General features: G+C 34.2%; 2 protein-coding genes across 2 annotated transcripts; both read left to right on the top strand.

Moving 5' to 3' along the window:
* The first annotated feature begins 4,392 nt into the window (after positions 1 to 4,392).
* LOC130992573 (uncharacterized) lies at positions 4,393 to 11,097 on the top strand. Its single transcript, XM_057917260.1, has 15 exons — positions 4,393 to 5,207; positions 5,330 to 5,385; positions 6,007 to 6,065; positions 6,187 to 6,243; positions 6,438 to 6,521; positions 7,370 to 7,477; positions 7,798 to 7,860; positions 7,959 to 8,039; positions 8,534 to 8,599; positions 9,221 to 9,376; positions 9,683 to 9,763; positions 9,909 to 9,947; positions 10,202 to 10,284; positions 10,430 to 10,502; positions 10,720 to 11,097. Exons 1-15 carry the CDS (start codon positions 4,516 to 4,518, stop codon positions 10,894 to 10,896), a joined length of 1,875 nt encoding a protein of 624 aa, XP_057773243.1. The 5' UTR covers positions 4,393 to 4,515; the 3' UTR covers positions 10,897 to 11,097.
* An 840-nt stretch (positions 11,098 to 11,937) lies between these two features.
* LOC130992661 (acid phosphatase 1-like) lies at positions 11,938 to 13,459 on the top strand. Its single transcript, XM_057917399.1, has 3 exons — positions 11,938 to 12,434; positions 12,929 to 13,138; positions 13,214 to 13,459. The coding sequence occupies exons 1-3, from the start codon at positions 12,043 to 12,045 to the stop codon at positions 13,386 to 13,388; spliced, it is 777 nt and encodes a 258-aa protein (XP_057773382.1). The 5' UTR covers positions 11,938 to 12,042; the 3' UTR covers positions 13,389 to 13,459.
* Positions 13,460 to 18,555: the final 5,096 nt, after the last annotated feature.

Genomic DNA, 18,555 nt, shown 5'->3' with positions numbered 1-18,555 from the left:
TTTAGTAATAAATTTATTTTAGACAATTAATTAATGTTACAAATTAATAATCTTATAATGTAGCGATATATATACTTTCAAATTATTAGGGGCTTTTATAGTAGTATATTTTAATTCACAATAGTTAACTATTTTATTTTGTTTTTATTTGAATTGAAGATGAAGACAAATGTGCGACCATTACCCGTCTTGGATAATTTTTCATTACATGTCCAATAACAAATGTGCGATCATTCCACTAACCAACTGTTAGTTAAAAAAAATTGCATTCCTTAGCAAAAATAAAAATAAAAAACAACGTACTACTATTATTTTATAACTAAGATTTCGTGTAATAAATACTTGTGAGTTGTTGTAAGATCAGACCAATAAAAATGCATAAGAAATAGAGAAGAATAAGTGGCCACGTGCATTTCGCATAAACAACAAGATTACAGCATTTTTAAACCATAAAAACAATGGTCCAATCTCAATTAATTGCAAGATAATAATGGTGGATGAGTTCACATGTTTGACGACCCCAAAATCTTTTTCAGAAACTGCAATGAAATTAAACTCAAATTCAGGTGAAATTCTTTAATTTGTGAACTTTGAAAAGGAAAAGATGTACTAATTCCAAACAATTTCGTATTGTGTCGTTCAACCCCAAAATCTTTGTTTTCAGAAACTGCAATGAAATTAAACTCAAATTCAGAATTCTTTTGATTTGTGAACTTGGAAAAGCAAAATATATAATTCCTAACAATTTCGTATTGTGTCGTTTCCTTAAAAATGGTCTCATGATAGAGTGTGTATTAATAAGACAAAAAATGTTTAAGTATAAATATTATCAATAATCTTATTCATTCTTAATTAAGCATGCAAGTTACAATTGCTCATCCCCCCCTCTCTCTCTCTCCAACATAAACCCTGCATTAAATTTGTATTTTTTTCCCCTTTCTTTACAATCCTTAACTTAATACTCCCTTCGTCCTGATTATAACGTCCCAAAACTATAGAACAATTCTATAATTTTGAGAAGTTATAACCGGGACAAAGAGAATATAAATCTTATTTTTATACATTTTTCTGCCTATAATCCCACAATTAGTACTCTTAGTAAATGGTAAATATCATATTAAACCTTGAACTATATCTGTTTTATCAAAAATACCCTTAAATTTTCAAAATGCTCTCTAAACCCTCAAAGTATCAGAGTTTTATCAAATATATCCCGCATCTCTTTTCTGACCACCATAAATATGACGTGGCTCGCCGGATGCCACAATATAATTTAGAATCTATTTTTTTTTAATTCATGTCATTTTTTTATTCTCTTTTTTAAATCCATGTCATTCTTTTATAGAAATCCATCCTGGAAATTACACTTACATACACTCTAATAAATAAACTTAATTTGGCGAGAGCCCTACTCGATCCAATTCCAATTCCACCATGCCCGATTCTCCCCAAGAAAACTAGTAGCGCCGCCGCGGTTGATGAGCCAGAGCCAGAGGAAGCTCCTCATCTTCTTCCTGAAATACGTAATCATGGCAATCGTGATGTCCCTCTTCCTCTTCTTCCTAAGGTTGCCGCCATCGTGCTCCTCCACTTCTTCTTCATGTCCAACACCTTCAGTCGCCGCTGCACCCGCCTCCTCCACCCCGCCCCCGCCGAGGCAGATCCCAAGCCGGACTTTGAGGCGCTTCTCCACGGCGTCGCGTATTGCCTCGTCGACTCGCCGTAGGCGTCGGACTGCGCGATTTGGTTGGATTAACCTGAGTCGCCTTCTGCCTATCTTTTCGTCCTAGTTCCCTCTCTAATTCCTCACTGGAAGCACACAATTGAAGGGAAAATGTCGAGCCCTAGCTCCTTCGTCTGAAATTGCCAGTCACCGCCCCGGGGTTGACGTCGCCGCGCCTCCCTTGGCCGGAGATCGCAGCACCGCTAAAGTCCTTCCTCTGCTCACGGATCGAGCCCTAGCCTTTCGATTCAGGTCAACATCGACTCTGCTCTCTCTTCTATTCTATTCTAGATTTCCATCGCCGCTGCTGGAGTTTTCTCACAGCGCTGCCGCGCTTCCTCTGTTGGGGACCCTCGCCTCCCTTGCGGTTGTCGGAGGCCCCTCTGTAAGCCAAGGTTGTCGCCGCTCTGGTCCGACGCTACGGCGTCCTCTCCTACCCACTTGCCGCATCATCTGTGCCATCACTGGCGACCTCTTTCTCCGTCGATCTCGACGTCAAGGCAGCGGCAATAGATGCTGCGCATTTCTCGCCCCCTTTCGACTACACCCGATGAGCCCTAAATTAATTTCCAGGATGAATTAAAAAAGAGAATAAAAAAATGGATTAAAAAAAATAGATTCTAAATTACACTGTGGCATCGAGCGAGCCACGTCATATTTCTGGTGGTCGAAAAAGAGATGCGGGATATATTTGATAAAACTCTGATACTTTGAGGGTTTAGAAAGCATTTTGAAAGTTTCAGGGTATTTTTGATAAAAACGGTATAATTCAAGGTTTAATATGATATTTACCCCTTAGTAAAATAAAATAAAGTATTTTATTGAACATATCAAGTGTAAAAAAGGCCCAAATCTAATTTAATATATATCTTACTTTTTACATTTTTGTGCATATGCCCAACAATTAGTAGTTAATACCCTAGCAAAATAAAATAGGGTGATTCTATTCATAGCCTCCATTTTACTCTCTATAGCCTCTTATTTAATAAAAATATTAAATATATTTATATATAGACTATTTTACCCCTTGGCCCCATATTTGTTCCTTTTTGACGTAATTTTAGGCCCCAAAAGTTTAAGGAATAGTCCACTCTTCAACATTGTGTTCTTAATCGTTAACCTTGATTGCAGGCAAAAGGGCTCTTGATGAAATTTACTTTGACTGAGTGTTGGTGCAGATGGACAAGACAAGAATGAGAGTGTTGGTGGGATCGCCACGACTTTCAATAATGGAGTCGAAGCCTTAGTTCTAAAGGGGCATAGAAAGATGACTCCATTTTTTGTTCCTTATGTTATCAAACATGGGGTCTGCATTGCTGGATATAGACACCAGCTTCATGGGGCCCACTTACTCTATTGCAGCAGCCTGTGCAACTTCAAACTACCGCTTCATTGCTGCTGCAAACTACATTGGACGAGGCGAGGTAGATGTGATGGTGGCCGATGGAGCGGATGCTACAATCATTCCAATCGGAATAGGATGTTTCATAGCCTTCAGAGAAGAACCTTTAATATGATTCATACACAATAAAAGTAGAACGACAGAGCACAAACCATCCATATAATACACAGTACCAATCAATGTCAGTTTAAGATAGATTTTTTATATTTCTCAAATTGTATTCTTAATCATGGTATTCAACAATTTCTTGTATTATCAAATTATATTTCCCAACTCGAACTTCATCAATGACAAAGTTTTCTCCATGTGCTATTCCAAAGGTAAAGATCATAATGTGTTCATGAATTTCGATCCGAAAATAGCATCGACAGCTGCAAGATTTCACTCATCAATAACCCGCCATCAGTTCAACACTCTCGTTTAGTCTAAATCCATTCCTTATTCTTTCAAGGCCTTCACCATCATAGCCGTAGCACTTTCCATTCATTTTTTTTCGAAATAGCGAAATTTAGAAAACTTATTTTTTCATCTGCTTTTACATAAAGGAGGGCTCAGGTTCAGATTGCGAAAGAATGAGTCTTGCGTTCAAGCTGGTTCAGATGGCGAAAGAATCGCGTCGCTCAGAAACAGTTTTGATGAGCAATTTGCAGAGGTTTGCAGCTATGGTTATAGGGGGAAAATGTAAATTCATAATTATTCTATATTATTTTTTTGAAATGGGACTATAAAGAGTAATTAAAAGTAGGGCTATGAATAGAATCACCCGATAAAATAAAGCATTTTATTGAACATATCAAACGTATGAAGGCCCAAATCTTATGTTGGGTAGCATAATGGGAGCCCATTCTATACTTTTATGATGGTTTAGTATTTTATTAGCGGTCTAATATATGTAGTGTGAGAACATGAATACATGATATATTACATTATTAAATAATGCAATTTTAAAGATTTAGTTCAAGAACTTGTTGATGTAAAATATAGTGTGAAAATCTTATTCGGACACTGTCTGTTTCTTTACATTTATATTAACAAATATTCACGAAAATTTATATAACTTGTTACTTATTAGTGATAAGTAAACAGTAGTAATATCTCATGATATTAAAGCTCAATTTAATCGTAGTTTAAATAATTTGGGTAGAGAGCCATATATGTTAAAATTGGTCAACAATAAGAGGTTTATTTGAACCTAAAAATACTTCAAAAGTTCATAAAACCTTGAAATAAAAATAATAATTGCCATTACTTTTTTTTTTTCCTCAATGGTTGGTAGGTATAAATTATTCCTAGTTTCGAATTTTCCCGGGCATTCATAAAAGAAAACCCCTTTACAAAACCTAATCCCCAAATTCAAAGTTGACTTTATACTGTAATTTCCTCTTAACTGATGCAAGCTCTCGACATGCTCACACTCCAATCGCTCCTCCTCCGCAGAACCCTGCGATTTCTCTCTATCCAAAACCCTAATCCCACCATCACCTGCTGCAAATCCCCTAATTACCCTCGATTCCCAAAAAAGTTTCACTCCACTCCCCAACGTCACTTTCCCTCCACCGCCGCCGCCGATGAACCCACCACATACGGCTGGTCTGCCCTCCACAACCCGCCTCCGCCTCCAATCGACTCAATTTCTCAACAAACTCCCGCTGTTCAGACTGTTTACGACCCCGCCACCGGCCGTCTCGTCACCAAGCGAGAGCGTTACGGCGCCAAAGAGCCCGAATCCGGCGGTGCAAAGGCTGACATTAAACCGATTGCGGAAGTCGGTAGCAGAGTGTACGGAGATGTGATCGGAAGCAGTAGTGCTAGGAGCAGCAGCATTAAGAAAAAGGGGAAGAGCCGGAGCGTTCATGTCTGCTCGAATTGCGGGTACTCGGATGGGCAGTGGTGGGGCACGTGCAAGCAGTGCGGGGAAGTCGGCACGATGAAGCGGTTCACTACCGAGAGTGCGGGCCAGAAAGTGACCGGAATGCGGGCGTCGGAGAATGCCGTGCGTTCGTGGGTGCCTAGGGACGCCGCCCCTGTTAAGCTGACTGATGTTTATGGCCGGGTTGACAATTCGAATTGGCGAATTCCTCTGTGAGTGAAGATAAGATAAATGTTGTATAACTTCAAAAACTTCATTTATTGTTCGATTGTAGCAAAATATATTGTTAATTTAGTCCGTAGGGTTTTTAGAGCTGTGTGCTTTTTGTGCGCAGGCCTGGTGAATTTGGAGATGAAGTGGAGAGGGTGCTTGGTGGCGGTTTAGTCCCAGGTTCTCCCTTCTCTCTTCACAATGCATTACGAGCCCTAATTTTATTTACTTTATATTGTTTTCATGTTAACAAAACTGCAGCTTATTTGGCCAATTCTAAGTCGAAAAAGTAAACAACTTCACTCCAGCAAATTTCTAGCGAATTGGTTATACTTGGATTTACTTATGCATCATCATTCAAACAAGTGCCACGACTCAAGGAGAGTCTTAAACAAGGTCTTCTGTCCTGTTAAGTACATAGATCTGGCATGTATTTGGCTCAGATAGTCTTTGAAGTACTTCCTTTGAAGATTAAAGATCTGATATTTCATTTAGTGTAAGATTAACAAGAAGTATAATTTGCAATTATAAAGATAAAACAAGATGATGCATTAATAACTGACTAACTGATTAGATCAGTTAAAAGACATGATCTTATGTTATAAAGTGTTGACTTGTAAAAATTAGACATCTAGCATGGCAAAAAAGTGGGGTGTTTGTATAGCACTTGGACCATCCATCTTGATTTCGGACGATCTGCCACATGTTGCATATTATTCTTTCACTTTTACCGATGGTACTTGTCATTTTTATTTTGTCTACATTTTAGCATTTTGAATGTTGGTGGTTTTTTTCCTACAGGTTCTCTAGTATTAGTAGGTGGAGATCCTGGTGTTGGTAAAAGCACACTATTGTTACAGGTATCAATGTTGTTCGTTGGTGGTGTTTCTTGTTATCTCTTATAATACCATTTAATGAATCTATTTAGCTAATAATAATGCATTCGAATCTTGATCTCGTATTTTATTGTTTCAACGGAAGGTTGCTGCTTTGATAGCGGAAGGGATTGGCCGAGTTCTATATGTATCTGGGGAAGAGGTGTGCCTTGCCTTCTTACTGTTTGCTTCACGAACCTTGAAATTTAGTTTTTCTTTGTTACAGAGATTTGGGATATGCTGCCAATCTCTCATTCTTTTTTGGGGAGCATCTGATTTTGTCACTGACTTTCCTCATCTGACAATTTCGGGATGTGAAATACTGATTTTTAACTCTTAGACTCTTTTTGGTTGCAGAGTGTTGAGCAAATTGGGAACAGAGCTGAGCGTCTTTGTATTGAGACTGAAGAGCTTTTTTTGCATTCAAGTACTGATATCGAAGTAAATCATTTGGACATGCTCATGTTCCTACTTTGAAAATTGTAGAAGTCATTGCATAATATTTGATGTCAAGTCGTTCAAATGATGCCAGCAGTATTCTCATATCAGGATATCTTTAGAAACTTATAAGATTTTTGAAGTTGCCAAATTGTTTTATCTAACAATAAACAGTTCACAAAAAAATTTCATCTGAATCTTAACAACTACTAGTCTACTAATATTTTGGCTTGCTAGGGTTAAAAAAAAAAATTGGCTTGCTATCCTAAAGGAACATGAACTGCACACAGAATGCTGTTGATCAGAGGCTATTAGATTGACCTTTTTTTGTGAAGAAAATTGTTGTAGTGTCAGAACCATTGTCCCGTAACTTTATTTCTTCAAGCCTTGTTAATTTGAAACTTAATTTGAAACTAAAGTGAAATGATGAGCAACTATGTTTGGTTGAAGTGAAAAGTGAGTTATCAGAAAATGATATATAGACCAATTTATACAGATATTTTCTGGTTTGTTGATGAATAGTTGGAGTTTTAGTATAATAAAATGGATAAAGCATCCAAATTGGTGGAAGTGAGCAATCATCAAATCTGTAGCACAGAATCCAAAAATCGTCTCCTAGTTTAGGTGGAACTTTAGAAATTTACTTTTAACTCCTGCTTCTGCTCATTTTTCCTTGGTTGATACAAACAATGTCAAAGTGCCTATTCATATGGCTTACTCAAATTAGAAACTGAAAAGCAAGGCTCTTAGGAAGTTTTACAATTATGGTTTATCATGCATGACACAATGCATTTCAAACATCATTAGTTCATTATGTCTTATTGTTCATTTTGTGTTGCCTTGTTGAACAGGATATTCTAGAACAGGCTCAGCGTCTTTCTCCAAAGGCTTTAGTTATTGATTCTATTCAGACAGTCTATTTAACAGGAGTAACAGGAAGTTCTGGAGGCGACGTGCAGGTTCTGATTTTTCTTCTTTCATTATCATCTAAAATATTGTATGATAAGTCGTAACTATTTTTGTTCTCTGTGCTATCTAGTGATCTTCTGGAATCGTAATATAATTCGACTACTACAAGTTTGTTTTGTTTCTTGCCACTTAGTTTCATCTTGTAAAACGTGGGTCTTTTTCTCTTGAAGCACTGAAACCTGCACAGTTTGAGAACCCAATAATATATATCTTGGCATCTTGCTTGCTAATAAGCAGAACTTAAGGTTCACATGCTTATTAATGTGACATACTACTATTATTTTGTAATATTGAGATTGACATATGACAGGTCAAAGAGTGCACTTCAGCCTTACAAAGGTTTGCTAAGAAGACAAACATCCCTGTGCTTTTGGTAGATTCAACTTTTTAAACCTTATTGCATAAACATTTTATTTCTATTATGATAGACATTTTTAGGGATTGTAATGCGGTTATTTTTCATTAATGTAGATTGGCCATGTGACCAAAACCGGAGATATAGCTGGACCTCGTGTGCTGGAGCATATCGTGGATGTAGTTTTATATTTGGAAGTTGGTACCTCGATAATTCTTCTTTATTCTCTTAGTACTCTTTATACTTTTAATAAAATTTGGTTGGTCTATTGTCTTCAAAAAGTGGTTGGACAATTCATTCCCTTAGTCTGGGGTACTGGATACTGACAGTTCTTATATTGTTCCAATATTGTTATTATTTTTAGTTTTGATTCAAGTAATCAGTAAGAATGTGAATGTTATTTGCAACTTTGAGCTCAATGGATGACTTTTATCATGGTTAGATATCTAGGAATTACATCCCATATTCCTAGTAAATAGCTAGTCAAAAAAGTAATTCCTTCATGTCCCTTTACTTATGATATTCTTCCATCAGATAAATTTAATTGAGCTTTTTGTTTGCGAAGTTCAAAACGACATGGTTCCATGCTGATGAATTAGTAATTTTTACTGTTTAATGAATCAGTCATATCAATAATGGTGTTCTGAATTGTTCGAGGTTCTTTAATTATACTGCTGATGGATGTTTCCAGGGGGAGAAATTTTCATCGCATCGGTTACTTCGATCAGTGAAGAATCGGTTTGGCTCCACTGAAGAGGTATTCCTTCTCTTATATCAAAGTTTGCATAGTACTCCATCCGTCCACGAAAAAGAGTCTCATTGTGTGTTGGACACGGGTTTTAATAAAATTGTTAAAGTTCTTGCAAGTGGAATAAAGGTACAATTTGTAGGGGTAGTGTGAGTACAAAAAAGTGGAATAAAGGTACATTATTAGGTAAAAATTGGAATAAGGTACAATAAATGTACAATTTATAGGTAAATATAGAAGAGAATGTAAGATGTGATAGTTCAAAAAGTGAAGTGGGACTCTTTTTCATGGACAAATAAAAAATGGGTGGAGTGAGACTCTTTTTCGTGGACGGAGGGAGAGAAATACATTTTTGCTAATGAACGCCACAAATTCTATATCCTTCTAAATGTTAGATTTCCATGTATGTGTATCAATGCAACATCGGGGAGAATTTCTCATAAATCAAACATAACATAAGATACAAAACATTAACATGAAAACTGAATGAAACCCTTGTAGTGCTGTGAACAAAAATCTGTGAATCTCAATCTGCAAATAGCTTCTTTCACCTCATGATTTTAGGTACCATGGCCTTTAAATTCACGTGAATCCAATTTTTTTAACAACATAATGTTGATTTTGTTTCAGCTTGGAGTTCTCAAAATGTCACAGTCAGGCCTGCAAGGAGTTTTAAATCCCAGCGAGATGTTTTTAGCTGAGCAGCACTCTGATTCAGACTACTTAGCTGGGTTGGCTGTAGCGGTGATTATGGATGGGTCTCGAGCATTTCTCATTGAAGTTCAGGCAATGTTTCTTTTCAGTCTTATAAATCTGGGGTTCTATCTAGATTTGATAGAATTTGTTATAACTACGACGATTTAATAAAAAATCCTAAGCTAACCCAAGAATTCTCTGAGTAAGAACCCTCGGTTGATCTTGTATTTCATGAATTAGATAAAATGACTAAAAAAAATGATCCCTAGAGTCGAGACTAAAAGGAATGTATTAACCAATGCTTCCATAAATTAGAGTCGAGACAAAAATTGTGACGGATACAAATTTGTCTTTTGCTTTTCTTTATTAATATTAAATGCAGTTATATTCCTGTAGGCATTATGTGTAGCCGGAAGCTCTTCAGTTGTGCGGCATGTAAATGGTGTTCAAGGTAGCAGGGCTGACATGATTATTTCAGTGAGTGTTGCATTTTGTTTACCTTTCTGAGTTGAAAATATCTTGTGATTGGGCTGTTTCTAGACATTGTCTAAATTTTATAAGTGGACGATATCATTTCTTTAGAGTAGCATGTGAATGATCTAACTGTGTACTCTATGTGCAGGTTATCGTAAAGCAAGCTGGACTTAAGCTACAAGAGAATGTAATTATCTTTATACTAATTGCAGCGTTAACATGTGATTGTTTGTATCTCTGCACCTGATGCAGATTTTCTTTGGTGTTTATCTGTTCTGATAGTCTATTCAATTGCATTGATGTTTAGTATTCACTCACACAGGAGTCTTAAATAACTATTTAGAAAGTCATTAGAATTGTTGACAGCTTCCAACCCTGTTATTATGTGCTGGAAATGATTCGTTCTCTATTGTTTTTTCTAATATTCAATTTTCTTGTTAGGGTATCTTTCTTAATGTTGTTAGTGGAGTTAGCCTGACTGAGACAGCTGGTGATCTAGCAATAGCAGCCGCAATTTGCAGCAGGCATGGTTTTTAGTAATTCATTCTCCACTTCACCATATGCTATATATTTGCTGTGATAAGAACTGTATGATATTGACGAGTATGATAAACTAATTGGTTTCATATGTTCATATTTAGTTAACTAGTTACAATTGTCTTCCTTCAGCTTCTTGGAATTCCCCATACCACACGGCATAGCATTCGTTGCAGAAGTTGGTCTTGGTGGTGAACTTCGTATGGTATGTCAAATTTATTCGTCTCATTTTAAATTTGGCCATTACATTGTCTATAAAGATATAAGTCAGTCGAATTCTTCCTTCCCATAGCTGCATAGCTCTATGTATTTGGTGCTAGGCAAAGTCTTGTAGTTATTCCTTGAGAGTCTAAGCTAAATGTAGATACGAGCATGCGCAGAAATATAAGTTTGTTGTTAATTTTGTGCGGAAACAACCATAGGTAGCCCAATTGGAGAAACGAGTAAGCACGGTGGCGAAGCTGGGATATAAGAAGTGTATTGTCCCCAAGTCAGCAGAGAAGTCGTTGTCGGAAGTGCAGCGAGGGCCGGAGGCCATGGAGATTGTGGGATGCAATAATTTGAAGGAGATGATTAACTCTGTTTTCACTAGAAAGTGATGATGGAAATCAGCTTGGTTTGTAAATTGCTTGTAGATATTCACTGTGGCTTGTGCAGCACTTGGGTTTTTTCTTTTGGTGATTTCTAACAGTAGGAGGCATGCCCAATTTTCACTCCAAGAGGTATTTGCCAGTTTTATGTTTTATCTGTCAACTCATTTTTAAATTATAGTGAAGCCAGTTTTACGTTGTGTTATTAAATTGGAAATCCACTGGACTTTAAAATAGAGAAAAAAGAGAAAGAGAAACAAGTCCAAGAGTTTTCTGTTATTAAATCGATTATTTATGTCGCTAAACTATGCCATTTGGGCCTCATGTTTTTTTAATGTTAATTAATTAATTAAGTTTAATAGTATGGTAATAAGATTAATTACTATTAAGATAAAATGAACATATCGATGGGTTTTTACTTGAATTTCTTTAACTACTATTATGTTTTAATTAAGAATTAATTAATTTTTAATTGAATATTAATATAATTTAATTAAGTGTTGATGAACTGTAAATGGGATTACTGATGTTTTGATAGAATTAATAAATTCTAAATAATCCATAATATATAATCAGGTGGCATATGTGTTGTTCTTATATGGATTAATTAATTTCAACTTATAAATCAGGTGGCATATCCTTTTCAAACAGAAGACAGGATCGGATCAAATAATTACTACCTTTAATTAATCATGCAGCCGTATATCCTATCAAATCAGAAAGAAATGTTAATTAATTCACTAATTTCCTCATGAATTTCGTGTTTGAGGTCGCAGTCTTGAACATCATTTTCAGTATTCTTCACACCTACTATGAATATAAATTTTAATTCCCCGAATTTAGAAGGATTTAATTATTAAAACACCTAGATATTATAAATCCTAGTTAATAATAATAAAATTTAACTAAAGCATACAAAATTCGAATTGGAAAAAAAAAAAAAATTGAAAACGAGACACCAAGCGTGACATATTGAATTTGAAGCGGTTTATCATAGGAGGGACATACACGCACGTATAACTGTATGCCTATAAATTAATAATGTGAAATCAAACTATATCTAAATTCTCCAAAACATTTATCACCGCTATAAAAGGTTTCTACTTCTTGCATGTACTAAAACAAGCATCATTCGAAACACAACTCATCAAATCAATGGAGCTCAAAAGGTTTCTATTTCTTGCAACCTTATTATACATATCAACATCTCATGCAGCAGTTATCAACCAAATCCAACTGCTGAGGCCGCGCTCCGGCAGCGGCGGCCGCCGTGTCGAGGGCTTAGACTGCCTGAGCTGGCGGCTGGCGGTGGAGGCGAACAACCTCCAGGGCTGGAAGTTGGTCCCTCAATCGTGCGAGGACTACGTCGGCAACTACATGCTCGGCCGCCAGTATCGCCATGACATCGAGGTGGTGGCCGACGCCGCCATCGATTATGCAAAGACCCTCGAAGCTGCCGCCGACGGCAAGGATCTTTGGGTCTTCGATATCGATGAAACCACGCTTTCCAACCTTCCTTATTATGCCCGCTCCGACGTCCAATTTGGGTAACTTTTTTATATTACATAAATATAAGTTGATTCTTGTAAAAAACTATATTTTTAGTAAAAACGTTAAAATATTGCAATGAACTTATAATGTTGTTACATTTATAAAATTAACTGCAGTTGAAAAAATTGGAATTTTTGCCTCCCATAGGATTCGTACACAGGTGAAACATTTACCTATATATATCTTCATAATTCAAGGACTGAAACATTATTTTAGATTTGAGTATATTTTATATTTCAGCAAAACTAAAAGTTTAATTTAGACTATTTTAAGCAAGCTATATCAATAAAATTAATGATATATATGGTAGGTCAAAATGTTAAAATTAAAATATACATTGGTTAATGATCACTTTAATGTTTTAGATTAGGGTCTCAAATTTTTGTGGTTTCAACAAAGATTCATTAACAAAAGTAAAATGATTATATTAATGGAAATGAAACTACAAAAATCCAGCACTGGTAAGCCTAGTTGATTAATTTGGATGCAGGGCAATAGCATACAACGATACAGCGTTCAACGAGTGGGTGGCGGAAGGGATAGCGCCGCCGGTTCCGGCGATCCGCCGCCTCTACAAGACGGTGGCAGCTCTAGGGTTCAAGACTGCCTTCATTTCAGGAACAGCTGATAGATACACAGACATAAAGATACTAAATTTAAATCAAGCTGGTTATTACAACTGGGAAAAACTCATCCTCAAGTAAGAGAAGCATACATAATTTAATTAGTGTATTTAATTACAATTCGTCCCAAATTAAGAGAGATATTAATGCAGGGGAGAAGATGTGCATGGATCATCAGTGGATTACAAATCCCAGAAGAGAACAGAGTTGGTGAATGAAGGTTACAGAATTGTGGGAAATGTGGGAGATCAATGGAGTGATCTCATCGGTGCTAATGTTGGAAATCGCACATTCAAAGTGCCTGATCCAATGTATTACATAGGATAAATCATCATGATTAGATCATCAAATAAATGTACCATCAATTTCAAATAAATCCTACTTTCCATTATAATTAATTGAAATTGTGGTAAGAAATTATGTGAACATAAATCCTACAACTTGTTACTAAGGATTTTGTGGTAGGTAATTTTTTATATGTTTAGGTCAAATAATAATGTTGCTTTCATTATTTAGTTATTTTATTAAAAATTGTACTTGTGGGATAGTGTGAAACTCAAAGTTTCCTCTCTAGATCTCGTTGAGAATTTTGGCATCCATGGATGATATTTATCAACAATGAAATAAATACTAATACTATGTTCGTTCCGAAATAATACACATTTTTATTTATTCTGATATGTTTCATAAAATTGTGTATATTTCTTTTTTGAATACTATCCTGCTATAATTTTTTTTCCTACTTGTAATAAAAATTAAGACACTTACTCCATTAATAAAATTATCACTTACATTTATTTAAATTTGTATCAAAATTTGATGTGCACACTATTCCAAAATGGAGGAAAGAGTAATAAAATAACACGCCCAATCTAATTCATATTAGATCTTTTTTTTTTTCTAAACGGTCTTCTATTACCATTAGGGGTGTAAACAAACCAAGCCGCTCGCGAAATATTCGGAGCTCGGCTCGAAAAAAGCTCATTCAAGTTCGTTTAGAGAAGCTCGATAAATAAACAAATCAAACTTGAGCTTAGTAGTATTCGGCTCGTTAGCTCGTGAACATGTTCGTCAAGTGATTCAACTTGAAAAATATAAATTATTAGTATATACAACTTATATTTATCCACTAAAATTAATAATAATTGTATTAAATCTCTAATTAATTTTATTTGTCATAAGAAAATAATTAATATATTTATTATTATAAATAAAATAATTTATTTTTAAAATAAAATAATCAATATTTTGAATATAAATATAAATTTAGAAAGTTCGTATAGGCTCGATTAGGCTCGTGAGCCGCTCACGAGCCTCAAAGTATTCGGTAAGTAAAGTTCGGGATTCGATTCGATACTAAACAAACCAAACTTGAGCACACCACTATTCGGTTCGGCTCGGTTCGATTACACCCTAATTACCATAGTTTCACATACACATCAAATCCTCGTATATTCTTCATTGTTGTCATAACAGATTTTTTAAGAAAATACTAATCCTTATTTTAATAATAAATTTAGAGCCAATTTTTGATATAATCATATTAAGCAATGAAACTCAATATTTAGCCGCCCTTCCATCTTAAAAACACAAATTTCGACAAAATTTTGCAATTTTTGACTGTATTGCCCATAATTTGGGCAGATCGGATCGGATTGGACGCGCGAGTTCAGATGGTACTTTTGACACTAATATTATAATTTGTGCCAAAAGTATTAACATAAAGAAAAAAAAATACTCTCTCCGTCCCACGAATCTTGACACATTTCCAAATAAGGTAATAATTATTATTTTCTCTCTCCTACTTTATCACTTTTATTACCTTTTATCTCCTACTTTATCACTTTTACACCCTTAATTTTCGTGCCGAAATCAAATGTGTCAAGATTCGTGGGACGGAGGGAGTACTATGTAATTTGATACTTTTAGCACAAATGACAATATTAGTGTCAAAAGTATATAAAAAAAACATATCAAACAATTTAACACTTTTGGCACTAATTATAATATTAAGATGAGAGAGTCAAATATTATGTTTCAATCCTCAATATAGCTATACGTAAGTCAGGCTCATCGTATAGTGTTAGAGCACTCCCAGCAGAAATCCCAAAATTATGCTCCTATATTCCTCCCTAAAGCTTCCCTATTTAATTTTAGGATCTCGATTTTATAAATGCATCCACCAGATCTCCTATTTTGTACATAAAAACAATAATTATGTGTTGGCCCTACTAATTATAAGCTTAAAATAAATTTAGGGTGGATGTAAATTTAAAATTGAATTTAGATAGATCATAGATGTAAAAATTTTTGTGGGCTCCATCTAATTTAGGGGATCTACTGAATACATTTTTTATCTCATTTTTAATTATTTTAACATAAATTTAAAGTTAGTGATGCATTTAGGTGATCTGCTGGGAGTGCTCTTAGCTTAATAAAATTTGGGTCTCGTATTTCATGAACTTTCATTTGGGAACTAAAAGAAGTTACAATCTAAAACTCACCGGGTGGGTCGAGCCCGCCAGCTCAAAAATTATGGGCTAAAATAATGTATTACTTCATTTCTTATTCACAAGTTCATTAAAAAAAAAAAAACTTTTTCGTACAAACAGTCATCTATATTTCAATATTATATAACCAAATTTACATAATTCGAAATTTAAAATTATTATTGTTATAAATATAAAACTTATTAAAAATACATAGGGTCACTACTTTTTTGAGACAATGTTTTTAATAACGTCCATATTGTGTTTTATAAGATTTATGGTTTTAATTGTAATATATTTTTTTATACATAAATATTTTGTAGTTAGTTAAAGTGCGGATGATGCTTAATTTGCTACCTATGAGTGTGGGTTCATACGAATACATGTACGACTAAGGGTCTTTTTCACTAATTTTTTCTTCAATGATAAATAATATATCCTTGAATAGTGGTATGAAAATATTTTTCAATACTTTTTTTTATCTTTATAAACATATGATTAAAAAAAAGAAAAAATAATACTATTTTTTTTATACATTATTTTTTTAATAAAAAATTTATAATCAAAATAAGCGCACCCTACGACATATAGTAACTTATATAGTCAACTCGTATCCTATCTATTGCCATTGATTGGGAGCTTTGCTCATCTTTAATAAGAAAGAAAGAGGAGCCATCTCAGCTATCTATCTTCAATTAAATTAAACTAATTAGGCATGCCTATGAACTATTTATTTAGGGTTAGTTTCAGTACTTTTAGCTAGTCCTTTATTTTAAATACTCCATTCATTTCACTATAATTTGCTCAAAATTTTTTGCCATGAGAATTAAGGAGAAAATATAAATTGGTGAAAAATGGTAGGACTTATATTTTTTTAAGGCTTAAATTTTTTCTTTTATAAAAACATGTCACTTAACTTAGGACAACCCAAAATAAAATACATGTCACTTTTAGTGGGACGGATGGAGTAAGTGTTTTATGTCGGCAAAACACATATATCAAAAAAATGATTAATTTTTCCTCTTTTTACCTTTAATTATCACATAGAAAAATAAAAGGTAATGAATTTTTCATTATTAGAAGGGCAAAATGAAAAATTATGCATCATTTTATCATGTAATTTTAAAATGAGACTCTTGTTCAAGGATAAAATTTACTACTCCCTCCATCCCAATATAAATGTCTCATAGCTTTTGGCCATATAGATTAAGAAATGTGTAAAAAGTAGATAAAGTGGATTGATGAAAATTATTTAAATATTAGGTATAGAGAGATAATATATTGCCAAAAAAGGAACGAGACATTTATATTGGGATGTCCCATTATAGAAAGTTGGACATTTATATTGGGATGGAGGAAATACTACTTAAAATTATTAAATCTCTTATTTATTTTCTATAAAAGAAAATTTCACCATTTGTCATTCCCTATTTTCACTCTAATTAGGGATAATATTATCCATTTATTTTTTTTGTGTGATAATATTATCCCTTCTTGAAGTGAAAATAAAGAATAAAAATGATTATATTCTCTTGTGTAGAAAATAAGGAAAAAGAAAGGAGAGATACATTATATCTATTGTACCTTTGGTAGATTTTATTTTATATATATATATTATTTGAATTATATGCACAATCAATATTGCTAGACTATATAGTAACTATTTTTAACCCTTAGATTATCAAGATCTACTGTTGATTTATCACCTTGTTGGATGAAATCATGGTCCCGAGTTAGAATTCCATAAGTAGTAAAAAATTTATTTTTCGGAGTTCATACATTTTAGCTAGTTCATATATATCATCAAAAACTAATTCGTATTTTATATGTTAAGAAATGTTTATACCCTAACTAAAAACAGCTCTTAAAATTAAAAATACAAATCAGCTAAAATGTATGAATTCTATATATAACACGTATGAATTTGTTGTCTAAATTTCTAATATCTAAATTTTGAAAATTAAAATTTTCGCTAGCTATGAGATTCGAATTCAGCTACATGAATTCATTCAATAAAATGATAAATCTTTCATATTTTTAAAATGATCTAAGAGCTAAAAATAATTCATATTTTTTTATTTTAAAATGTATTTTTATTTTAGTCCATCCTTATCATGTTATACTTATATAGAATCAAATTTAATACGAGACGATATCTGCAGAAGATGAATGAATGTCTGAAAAGCACGAAAACAAGTATTTATAGACCAAAAGCCAATGAGGCCTTGCTCTAACGGCAAAGTTGGGGCACCCTAAGACTCTCATTTGTGAGAGGTCTTGGGTTCAATCCCGCCTACATGCGGTGATGTTTCTCACTTTAGGTAGTGTTGTATTTCCGCCTGCGTGCGGTATTGTATTATTTGGCGTTAAGGTCCCACATGCAGGGCGTTTCTCGCTTCCATGCGCGCGGTGATGTTTTCCCACCATTTGGGTGGTGGTGAGGTTCTACCTGCGTGTGGATTGTATAATGGATTATATTCATATATTTCTTGTAATTTAAAAAAAAAAGTATTTATAGACCAAAAGATCAATTCTACTTTAGAAATGAATTATAATCTTATTATCCGGGTACTGTATATAATTTAGTGATATTTTGTTCTTTCGTAAGAATGAGTGATCGAAGTATGAATCTCATTCCCGTGTATCTAAATCGATTTTTTTTTTCATAAAGGGAATCAAAATCATTTAAAAGAAAATTAAACCAAATAATATGAAAAAGGTCAAAAAAATGCCCGAAATGATACAACTTGGGCTCGAAAAGCCACACATCAAAACAACAAAATGAGTCTTACTCGTCTCACCTTACTTATGCTCAGTCTGTGACCATCAAATGTGCGTCAGCCTTATTCTACTTGTTCCGCATCAATATTCATCACAAATTCCTCTCAATATATATATATATATATATATATATATATGACAAATTATTCTTGAGGTATGCCCCAAAATACCCCCAGAGCAAGAGCACCTATATATAGCAGCTCCATATATAGAAACTTATATAC

The sequence above is a fragment of the Salvia miltiorrhiza genome, chromosome 7, assembly GCF_028751815.1.
Source record: "Salvia miltiorrhiza cultivar Shanhuang (shh) chromosome 7, IMPLAD_Smil_shh, whole genome shotgun sequence".
In the NCBI taxonomy this organism is placed as follows: domain Eukaryota; kingdom Viridiplantae; phylum Streptophyta; class Magnoliopsida; order Lamiales; family Lamiaceae; genus Salvia; species Salvia miltiorrhiza.
This window is presented reverse-complemented; position numbering and strand designations above follow the sequence as displayed.

Coding starts and splice junctions, on each gene's coding strand:
- LOC130992661 (XM_057917399.1), top strand. CDS start 12,043: ATGGAGCTCAAAAGGTTTCTATTTCTTGCAACCTTATTATACATATCA. Junction 12,435..12,928: donor CGCTCCGACGTCCAATTTGG/GTAACTTTTTTA, acceptor ATTTGGATGCAG/GGCAATAGCATACAACGATA. Junction 13,139..13,213: donor TGGGAAAAACTCATCCTCAA/GTAAGAGAAGCA, acceptor ATATTAATGCAG/GGGAGAAGATGTGCATGGAT.
- LOC130992573 (XM_057917260.1), top strand. CDS start 4,516: ATGCAAGCTCTCGACATGCTCACACTCCAATCGCTCCTCCTCCGCAGA. Junction 5,208..5,329: donor TCGAATTGGCGAATTCCTCT/GTGAGTGAAGAT, acceptor TTTTGTGCGCAG/GCCTGGTGAATTTGGAGATG. Junction 10,503..10,719: donor TTGGTGGTGAACTTCGTATG/GTATGTCAAATT, acceptor AAACAACCATAG/GTAGCCCAATTGGAGAAACG.